Genomic DNA, 11,594 nt, shown 5'->3' on the forward strand with positions numbered 1-11,594 from the left:
GCTTACAGCAGCAGTGTTTTTAGACTCACTTACCTAGTCTAGAAAAACTTCCGAACAACCGTTTAAGAAAATTAATTAATCACGGCATACATGGCTACGCGATACAGAATGGAACTCTTTACAATGGGGGATAGTCAAACCCCTCCCAAATCATTTTTATGGAGAACGTGAAAGTCAGATGTGAAGAGCTGTGTGTTAAAGAAAGTGGGATCTTGATTCCTTACACTTCTTCAGTTTATTCTTGCTGCATGTGTATTTACACTTAAACCACCAGTGTTCTTCATTAAGCGCAGGTTGTGTGCCTTTCCTGCGTCACTAAGTTGTAGAGCTGCGTTCTTATTCGGCGTTGAAAAAAATAACTCCAATGCCACAAGACGATAGCAGACCTTTTGATTTAACCATCGGCCACACCAATCCCATATGAGGCCATCATCACACCGTTTACCAGGGGAATACCTGCGGTTCTCGCGGCACGATCTGAAGAGAGTCTGGGAACTTGACCATTGTTCACAGAAATGGTTGAAGGAATGTTGAATGGTTGTATTTTATCGCTATATCCACTCTCTACGAATCGCAACCATGTTTCTGCATCAGAAGCATCACCTAATGCGCTGACAAATAGCGATGGACTAAGAAACGTGAGCGTAGAGGACCAAATAAAGATGCAACGTAGTAACTAGCGCAGCCGGTAGCGGGGTCAAACAGACGAAGATCGGGGGACAGTGCGAGTCACAGTATCCGTCAACAATCAGCAAGAGAACGTTTACAACTAATTCACTGAGCAACTGTCAAAGGAATGCAAAGCGGAGAGCAAAGAACGAGAACTGAGCGACAAACAGGTTGAAGCGATGGAGGTACTTGGTAGAAAAAGTGGGAAGTCACACACATAGAAAACGTAGCACACGCCGACAGTAGAAGCTGACAACGCAAACAAATCTCGAGATACGGGAAGTGGTCCGAGGAGGCTTTTTGAGCAAAGGCCATGTACTTGGATACTTCCTTGAACATAGCCTAAGTTTCACATGGACAGTGCCCGAAAATTCCCCAATGAGAATAGGCTGAAGTAATCAGAATGCATTGATTCAGCGTCGCTCGACATGCTAATTCGCCTAGACTCGTAAAACTGCTCAGAAAAGACAGGCAACTACTGCCCAGGTATATCCTCCCGTAACGCGGGACGCGTTTCCTGCTTGAGCAGACACCTCTCCTATTCATTTTAAGAAAATACAAGTTTTAGTTAAAAAGTAACCCCACATCTGAAGTAAATTGCCAGCTAACCAACAACTAGGGACACTCACAGTAGAGCAACCGGAGAATGAAATGAAAGGAGTCTTCATTCTAGATAACTACATTATAACTAATTCTGTACCCTTTTTCGGTTGTCCCATTTCATCTGCTGTGTGCAATATCAATTATCCCCTTTCCCGTGCACTTTGCCTTTATGCCTCTGCACATGGTGACTTCTCGCAAACAACTCTCCGCAAATTTCACACCTGTATGGAAGAAGTCTTCGGTGCACCTCCAGTTTGTGCCTCTTCACGTTAGTCTTTGATGTACACCTTTTTTTGCACTCGTCACAAGGGAATGCAGCAATCTCCTTGTGGACTGTCTTCACGTGTCGTTCCATATTAAAGCGCCTCGTAAAGGACTTACCACATTTTTCACAGAAGATTTTGATATCCTTTCTATGAACATTGGTAATGTGGCGTGGCACGTTGCTGCGCAATGAAAAAGTAACGTCACACTCTGGACACTTGTACCTCCCAGATGTCTGCTCATCTGTTTCCCCTCTTCCATCGCCGCTGTTGTGATCGATCCGACCTCTTTTAACACTACTTCCACCTGCCGCACTATTTTCTGCACTAGAACCTGATCTTTGCGATGTACTCTCTCTAGAAGAGTTTGATCGTTCGCTTGCAACTGATTCAGTATTTCGGCTTCTACTGCGTCTTTCGGGGGACGAAGAACCACTCGCAGGCCGGATTTCATCCTCTATATACCCCACATCACCCATCCAGTTGCCGCTTGAGAGGTCCGATAAATCGCTTTTGGTAGAAGGTGAACGAGATCTCTTCATTTTTCAAATGTCTCGAATGAGTATTAGTATAAGTAAATATGATAGAAGTGTTTGGTGCGAACAAGATGTCAAATAGAGCCGCCATGCCTTTCGGTTTCTTGTGCGCTTTTATAGTGCGGAAGCCTGTCAAGTGATATGACTGATTCGCCTGTTAAGTTACTTTGAAGCCGAAAAGAAGATGGAAACTGCTTTTGTGGCTATTCTAATTATTATTATAATCAAGGAGGCGCTAAGGATTCATTACTCGATAAATTGCTACATATCGTGCTTGCCGGTAAATTTCCGTCCTTCTCTCCAGCCTAACGCCCACTGAGACCTGAAATCTATATGTGCGACCACTCCGATACAAAAAGTGTTAAAGAAAGAACCAAATCCCAGAAATGGTAAGTTAGACATGAAAAGTGTCTTGTGAGTACGCAGAACATCCAATCGAACAAACGGTTTGGAAAACGTTTTGGGACAGATCAAGCCTCTCACTCTTTACATGCCTTTTTGTACTTGAGTAGTCTTAGAACCGACGTTGAGGCGGTGTGGAATTTATGTGAAGTGTGAATATCGATTCGGCTGCTTTTGGAGTGGGTTTGAAGTATTGCAATAAAATATGGAGATGCGGAAATATATACATGCAGTCCGCGATGCGATTTGGAGTTCTCGCGCGGGCTAACTTCGATAGCGCGATCGAGAGAGACGTTGACGGAAACATTCAGTAGACTAGTTGAGGCTCAGGCGCCACACGCGCCCGCAAAGAAATAAACTATGCTCACTCTTCCATTCCCCTTGCCCTGTCCAGGTGCTGGTCACCAGCGGAGGAGAGAGCCTTTTGTAATACTGTAATGTAGCCTGACAGACGAGGTCTTAAGACCTCAACAATTGAGGTCTTGCTCTCCAGCGCCTGAGGGAGGTGCTTGTCGTGCGCTGGCGGCAACACTCTACAACCTCCGGCGCGGACACCATGAACAGTATTGGTAGCACCCCATTGGTGCGCATTTCACGACAATCTAATAGCGTTTCGGGACATTCCGTACGTCCTACTTGTACGTCAGGCAAGAATAATTGACAGGTGTGACGAAATCGAAAGTAGGCGCAGTTGGCCATGCATGGCGGGCAGTATGCTGGGCGAATACTGCATTGATGGAGGGTGCAAAGGTGCAAACCAACTGCGAGAGCGGGGGGCGCTGTGATTGTCGAGATGGGGCTGGCAGGGCAAGCAGAAGCCACGCGAGTTGAAGGGCGTTTCTTGCGTCTTGGAGGTTAAGCAGGGGAGGGAGACGCCATGGTGGCGGAGAGGGACGGACGGATCTGTCGCGATGGTACGTGACGAGTGCGCGCTTCACATCATGTGATCATGTGATGTGAATCACATGCCGGACGAGAGGAGGGAGAGAGGTGACGATTACATATTGCCGGGTCATCGACGTCCGTCACTTGTTTAAGCTCCCACATGTAGCCACCTACCGCAGCCACCTACCACGGTGGCCCCATTTCGAGAACGGGTCCTGTCGTTTCTCAACTCGGTTTTGTTAATTGCGGATCGACGTTCGTTGAGCGTGATCAAGGGGATAAGACCCCCGCCGCGGCCGCTGCCTTTCAATCGTCTATTCCCCTTTGTGCCTTTTCTATGAGCCGATCAATTGCAAGCGGCATTCTCCTTGCGATCCCGTTCCCTCTGTTCTCATCCTTTTCTTCGCTCAGTCCGGAGTCCAGGCCGTTGTCTCACACACGTCACGATCGATACAGTACAGCAAGTACAGCACGGCAACATGGTACAGTTCGAAGGTACTGAGCACTGTGGTCATTCGTTTTATTAAATTTCAAGGAAACGATATCGATCTGAAATGCGAGACTCACAGCGTCGTTGCGCCCAATGTCCAACAGATCTCTCTGATTCCTCCATAATCCTCCTGCAAAAAATGTCACCATCACATGAGAACATACCAACTGGCTAGAGATGCCCGTAGAGAATCTGCCATTCTGGCATTGGAGCATGTCTAGCAGCGGTGAAAAATACCAAGTTGGGCTAAATTTTTGACATGGGGCAACTCTACCAGCGTGGCATGTCCAAATTTCTTGGTGTATACCAGCCGTTTTGGTGTATACCAGCCGTTTTGGTGTATATAGAGACTACACCCGACTGCTACACTTGCTCTTATGGCCTTTTCTCCTTTCTTCACCCTTGTTGTCTATACAGTAGACTGTACAGCGAAATGCCAGCTTTGTGGACAACTCCCCATGCCCTCCCTTACTGTATGAGTGCGCTGGCGGCGCATTCCTTAACCTCGCCCCGTCTCGCTGCAATACTCCCCCATCCTCGACGCTATTTAACTCCCCACAACCTCAACCTTGTCGCCATCTGCTCTCGCACCAGTTCGTCAGCTGGCATCCCATTCTTCTCACAATGTCTCTCACGCCCCTATTTTCCTTTCTCCTCTTTCTCCTCTTCCCTCTCTCGCTCGCCACCCAATTCCCACTTCCTTCCGGGGTGCAACCGGAAGGTGTCACCTTCGCCCGTGGCTCCAACTATTTCGCCGCGGACATCCGCTCCGGCTCTATCTTCCTTGTCGATGTCGCCTCCGGCCTCGTCACCACCGCAGTGGCCCCGATCCCTGGCCGCATCGGCGGCGGCATTGACGCATCAAAGGACAGGCTCTTTGTCGCCGGAGGTGGCTCCTTTCTCCCTGGGGTAGAACCAGCATTGCACGTCTACGATATCCCCACTGGCACACCCATCGCCACATGTCCAACAGGTGGCGGCAGCCTTGTCAATGACGTTATCGCCGACAAAGACTTTGCCTTTTACACAGACTCGTTCCTTGGTGTGGTATACAAGTTATCCATTTCCGCTCTCCCTCGTTGCCGCTTCGAAACCATACCCCTCCCTACCCCGGCTTTCAAACCTGAAGCCGGTGTCTTCCGTGCGAACGGGATCGTAAAGTACAAGGGTGGCCTCATCGTCGCCAATTCAGAACTTGCCACACCCTTTTTCATAGACATTCTCAACGGCAACAAGGCGCAGAGAATCCTTCCTAATGGCACTACTGAAGGCATCGATGGCCTGGACATCGTGCGCATGAAGGGTGGGTCACTCTTGTACGTCACCCAGAACAGTCTTAACCGCGTGTCGGTGTGGAAGCTGAGCATCCGTGGACGTCGGGTGTCTGCGAAATTCGTTAAAAATATCACATCATCCGGATTTAACGTCCCTACTACCGTTGCTGTCAAGAAGAATACGCTCGTGGTGGCCAACGCGGCTTTTGGCAGCGTGCCGCCGACCGGACCTATTGACGACGACGTAAGGCTGAACATAACAGCAATTCATATCTAAAGCAATATCAGTTCGGAGGATGCTCTGGCAAATGAGAGAGTATGTGCAGAATCGCAGCACTGTGAGTGATGATTTTGGCTTGCCTGCTTGGTGGTGAGAGGATTCAGTCTCTGGTAGGGATGTTTGAAAGGATGAAGGGAAGCAGAAGTGGCGACGTCCTTCAAATCCGTCAACAGCTTCCCTTGTTCTTCTGATCTTCTGAGGCTTCGGCCTGCACCTTTTTTTGTGTTTGAATTAGATTGCACGCGCTGCAGTTATGAAGTTAAACAACCACATGGAACAGAAGATTTCTTGCATGGAGGGATACTGTAAAATTAATTGTACATTCATCTACTATAGTGTCTATCGGACTGTTATGGTTAGTCCTCATATGAGGACAAAAGTTATTTTTATTTTTTCTAGACAACGCATTAACTTCTGTGTTTTTTGCAAATAGAACTCCATCGCCACAGGTAAAGCATTTTGCTCGTCAATTTTAGCGAAAACCAATTCGTTGACGCACATAAAGCTGTTCAAAAGAAAACGTCGGCTTACAATGCGCATTTTTCTTTAAGCTAATTTTATACCAGTAGCATAGAAACATTGTGTTGAGTGCTTTCTGTTCGGTTCTAACTTTAAAAATGTTTTTGGAATGGGTCAACCTGCCGAAGAAAAATAGAACCCGTGGACATCAAAGTTGAAAAGAAATAAAATTCGCAGTTTTGTATGTTATGTTAACGCTTGGTCGGATGGAGACTAGTAGCACTAAAGTACTTGTAAATATTCTGCTAATCTTCTTTTTCTGTGGGCACGCTTCACGACGTTTATCGCTCGCTTGGTCTCTTGCCTTCGATGCATGATTTAGGAATAACTTCAACATATCGAGATGTTCCCGTCTCTGAGCAGTAAGGTGTCACCAAGTTGTGAACCTCTAGGTCTTCCCTCGCGCTAAAGTAACACCTGCATCTCTCACAGAAAATATTCTTTCTCAGACTTCCTACCTTCCTAGTAGAACCTTCCGCACATTTTTTACCTCCGGTCACCATATCGCAATACTGTGCTTGCTTTCCGAACTGCCTTGTAACAAGGAAAAATTTCCAGTACTGATAATTCTCTCTAAGGAACGCTGCTCAAGGTCACTGGGATTATTCCGCACTATGAAACTGGCGAGGTCCTTCATATATTGTTCTAAGAGAGGAGGGAACGAGCATTACGCAATCTCACATCCACATCAAGGTACACAGACAACGATATGTAGGGAGCAAAGCTAATAGTCGCTGTCCAATGCTTTTATTTGGACACACATGACAGCGTACCTAAAAACGATGACGTCGCCTCTGGACAGGTCGTTAACCCCTTTTAAAACGATTTATCATGGTTTTGGAAACCCCAAAAAGCCGTCGTTGTAATAGAAATTATTCACCTGTGTCTCACGAAGCTCCGATCTTGGATTTTGACGAATGTCTAATATACATAGGAATTGTAAAAAACGTTTCAAGCGGTCGCCCTTTCGCACCATAAACGTGAAGCAGGAACCTATCTCAACCCAATGTTCAAAAGCGAAGAAAAACGGCCAATGCCCCTCAGACGCAATTTTTGAAATTGCTCTATTGTATCGCTTCAACATTACACCCCACCCACCCGCTTCTTCATATGATGTTTTTACTTCACTACTGCTGGACGTGAAATTGATAATGCCTGGGGAAGGATGAAGAGATGTGAAAAAAACCGTTGCTGAAGTCCACCAACCCACGCTTGTGCATGTTTCCGACTTTCTTCTACTGCGTGTTTAAGTATCTAGCTGAGCAGATGGAAATGTGGCAGATACTCTCCCTCAAGCAATATTCATCACACACAATCAACACCACCCAACACTGAATCATTCCAATATTTTCAAAAGCACCCACATCTATTGCATCACTGCATCATGTCTGCATCTAGAAGCAGTAGTAGTAGAGGGGCTGGACCCTCCAGATTTGACTGTTCGAGGTGCCGCAGAATCTTTACAACCAGGGAAAAACTCCGGGAGCATTGCCTTATAGAGATTAATTGTGCACAAAAGGGATCAGGCGGAAACGCAAGCGAGGCGTCGGGTTCTATATTCGATGGATTATCCTCCTTCCAAAGCCTGCCTACCATATCTCATTCCAGTCGTGACACTAGACGTGGAAGCAAGCTCCCACCAGGAGCTATATTCGATGGCTTATCCTCTTTCCAAAGCCTGCCTAGCATATCTCATTCCAGTCGTAGCACTAGACGTGGTAGCAAGCTCCCACCAGGAGCTCAATCTGAGACTCAAGAGCTTTTCAAATGCGATATTTGCCAGAAGTCATACAATGGGCGTCGATCTCTCGTTCGACACGTTCGTAACGTCCACAGTGATAAGAAATTCCAGTGTCCTCATTGCAACGTGCGCTACTTAACGAGTGGAGGACTGCAAAGACATGAGCAGCGTGAACATCAGCTGGGCCAGGAGCACAAATGCCAGACCTGTGGTCTTAGATTTGCTGGTACTAGAAGGCTGGAGGTTCACAAACGAGATATGCATTCGGAAACAGCAGAGTTTTCTTGCAAGCATTGCAAAGAGTCTTTCTCGAAGAGAAGTAGGCTTAGGGCTCACATGGAAAATGAACACGATGGAGGATATATTTTTACATGCAAATTATCCCCAAAGTCGTACGGAAAGCGCACTCGGATTCAGCGTCATGTGCGCGAAGTCCACGAAAAAAGAAGGCCAAGCCACGAGCACTACTCTGAAAGGAAAACTAGTTAATACGAATAAAGTGCAGTACCAAAACTTCTAGCTGTTTGTCTTCTCCTACAAACTGCCTTCTTCTTGAATTTTGATCTGCCCAGCGGGAATTTCAAACTTAATTCGTTGATTTTCTTTTGCTAGCGTCTCCGCGCGAAGACCGTTTTATTCTGCACTGCATGTACAGATGCAGTCTCAGGGCCGGTTCTAACTCAAAGAAATCTTGATCAATCGCCTTCACAAGATCATGGAGTTACCTGCAGCCTATTAATTGGTTAGTTCGATGTTAATCTTTGACATTAAACTTTATCTCAGCGCTGGAAGAAGTCCAAGAGACAAAAAAAGTGTGGGTATTTGGTTGGCTCCTATTTTTGACATCGAAGCAAAAATCAGAAAGGGAGGTGTGATTGCCCTGGCCTGCTTGTAGCGTGAGGAGTGCCGCAAGTGGCAAGCATCAACCCAGCTCAGGAAACATTGAGGATCGGTTTTTGGAGGCATCTACTGTAGTGTAGTGAATGGAACCCATTCACTTCGGTACACACTCACCCACCCAGGCAGCATCATACATGCTTAGGTAGCATACCATTTTAGGTAGGTTTTGTTCGACCCCTTTTTGGGACAGAATTGGTGTACTTAAGACACCAATCTGTGCCGCTTCCGTAAATCGGAGGCATCGAGCCTCACAACTCTCACCAACCTTTGCGCTTTCGCAACCGGCAAGCGCACAGTGATCACTGCCGATACTGGTTGTATCGCATTTTTTTCCGTTCGATCACCAATGGCGTCGCGCTCGGCCCATATAGTCACTCTGGCCCACCACGATGAGCAACAGCGTCTTTGTCTCTACACAGACGCATCTGACACCTCCTGGTCCGGCATCGTTACTCAGGTTCCTCGAGAGGATCTTCCCCTCGTTCACAAACACCAACGTCACAGCCCACTCGCCTTCTGCTCGGGCAAGTTCAACACCACCCAATTGGCATGGTCCACACTCGAGAAGGAAGGGTATGCCATTATGGCAACTGTGGAGAGAATGCACTGGCTTGTAGCAACTGCCGCAGGTTTTGACCTCTATACTGACCATAACAACTTAGTTTTCATCTTCGACCCACTGTCGCTCATCCCTGACCTCAGCCAATCTTCCACGCGTAAGTTTTTACGCTGGGCTGTGCGTTTGAGCGCCTATTCGTACACGTGCTTGCATATCAGCGGATTGGACAACGTCTGGGCCGACATGTTAACTCGCTGGTGTGCGCCCAAGGCTGTTCGTCGACTAATTCAGATTCCAGTTCTCCCCAGTACCGCTTCCGACGATTTCTAGTGGCCTTCCCTGGAATAAATAACTCGGCATCAGGCCGAACACTCCGACGCTCGCCCCAAAACCTCGCGCTCCTCGATGGCATATGGAAAACCCCTTCTGGGTCCATTTGGATCCCAGACCCGTCGGAAACACTCCAGCTCAGACTCTGTATCATAGCACACACTGGACCTGCAGGATATCGCGGTAAGCAAACCACAGGGAAAACCCTCAGCGACAGCTACCATTGGACGACACTCACGAAGGACGTCCATACCTTCACCGATGCGTGCATCCATTGCATCTCAACCACAGGAGGACAGAAGGTATCACGGCCGTTCGGGCCCGCGCTACACGGCACTGGACCTAACGACCTTTTGCAATTCGACTATATCGAAATAGGACCGAGCCATGCAGGATTGAAATACGTTCTAATGATGCGAGACGATCACTCTGACTACAAGTGGTTCTTCGCCACACCGGACACAACCGCCGACAACGCAGCGCTCTCGATCGTCGATTGGTGCGCCGCGTTTAATGTCCCGCATGGTCTCATGTCCGACGGACCGACACACTTCCGAAACGAGACCGTCCGAAAAATCACGAAGAGTCTTCGTATGCCGCATCATTTTACTTTACCGTACACGCCCTGGAGCAACGGTGCAGTAGAGCGTCTTGGCAAAGAACTCATACGGACCTTTCGTGCCCTCACGTCCGAGTACCAAATGGATTTCAAGGAATGGCCAGATCTTCTCCCAGTCATTCAAAGCATCCTCAACAACACGCCTTGCCCACATCGCGGAAACATCGCACCCATCACGGCCTTCCTCGGAATGAAACCCACCCCACCCATATCCACATTTCTCAGGACGGCTACAGCTAAATCGGTTACTGTACGCGAAGCAAATCTTGAACAGTGCACAAACATGACCGATCTGCAACGTCAAATGGCGTACTTGCACCCTTTCGTCCACAATACGTTGCAGCATAACAGGCAGAAGTGAAGAGAAAGAGCTTCAAAAGGAACATTGCCCAGTTTCGAGAAAGGCGACTTTGTTCTGGTTGCCAGAGAACATTTCACAGCTGGAGAAAAACTCGCCCTACGCTGGCGAGGACCACGTCGCATTGTCCAGGCATTGTCCGATTACGTGTATCAAGTCGAAGACCTTCGCACCGGTTCTCTTCAAGACGTGCATGGATCTAGACTTAAATTCTATCACGACGCTTCGCTGGACACCGAAGCCATAATGTCTCACGTTATCTCCTCGGAAACCGGCATGATCGTTCAACGACTTCTTAAGTTAGTCGAGGACCAAGACACGCTACTGGTCAAGGTCCGTTGGAAAGGTCTAGATAAGCCTGACGACACCTTGGAACCGTTAACGCAAATCTACAACGACGTCCCCCAGATGCTTCAGAAACTTTTACGTCGCTCGAGCACTCCACCGCACCTCGCGCAGAAAGCGAAACAGGAACTCAGTCTTTGAAGAAGGGGAGTGTAGTGAATGGAACCCATTCACTTCGGTACACACTCACCCACCCAGGCCAGCATCATACATGCTTAGGTAGCATACCATTTTAGGTAGGTTTTGTTCGACCCCTTTTTGGGACAGAATTGGTGTACTTAAGACACCAATCTGTGCCCCTTCCGTAAATCGGAGGCATCGAGCCTCACAACTCTCACCAACCTTTGCGCCTTCGCAACCGGCAAGCGCACATGTAGGGAGCGCTTCTTTCTTTTGTCCGAACTTCCACACATCTCTTTCCTTTTTCATTTGTATTTGCGCCGAACCTCCCGCCCCTTGCGGTTCTCCATTAGTGGTGCTTTTAGCTGTTGCGATTGCATGAAAATGGAAGGATTGCCGAAGCGTTCCCCCCGGTGGCTTGCAGGGGATAAACCATACTTAACAACTCCAACGCAACGCCACGCTCCAAGCCCTCCTGCGCCCTTTACTGGGCTGTGATGGGTTGCTGTGGACAGAGGGAGCTCGCCAAAATCTCTGGAAACCACTGCGAGGAGAGCAGAAGCTCCTGCGGAAGGTCCCGTCGTTGAAGTTCAACTGCCGCCGAGAGCGCTGTTCGAAAATGTGCACGACGGACATGACGTCCGCATGGAGAATAAGCTTTTCTCATTCTTCGCAAGGAAAGCCATGCGGGCAAATGGGGA

General features: G+C 48.1%; 1 protein-coding gene; it reads left to right on the forward strand.

The window, feature by feature from the left end:
• The first annotated feature begins 4,472 nt into the window (after positions 1 to 4,472).
• Positions 4,473 to 5,884, forward strand: CHC_T00001135001 (hypothetical protein). XM_005718385.1 is given in 2 exon segments: positions 4,473 to 5,399; positions 5,400 to 5,884. 1 exon segment carries the CDS (start codon positions 4,473 to 4,475, stop codon positions 5,397 to 5,399), a length of 927 nt encoding a protein of 308 aa, XP_005718442.1. The 3' UTR covers positions 5,400 to 5,884.
• Positions 5,885 to 11,594: the final 5,710 nt, after the last annotated feature.

This window comes from Chondrus crispus, genomic scaffold (assembly GCF_000350225.1).
Source record: "Chondrus crispus Stackhouse genomic scaffold, scaffold_399, whole genome shotgun sequence".
NCBI lineage: Eukaryota > Rhodophyta > Florideophyceae > Gigartinales > Gigartinaceae > Chondrus > Chondrus crispus.

Excerpts from the sequence above, each read along its gene's own strand:
- CHC_T00001135001 (XM_005718385.1), top strand. The coding sequence starts at position 4,473 with ATGTCTCTCACGCCCCTATTTTCCTTTCTCCTCTTTCTCCTCTTCCCT.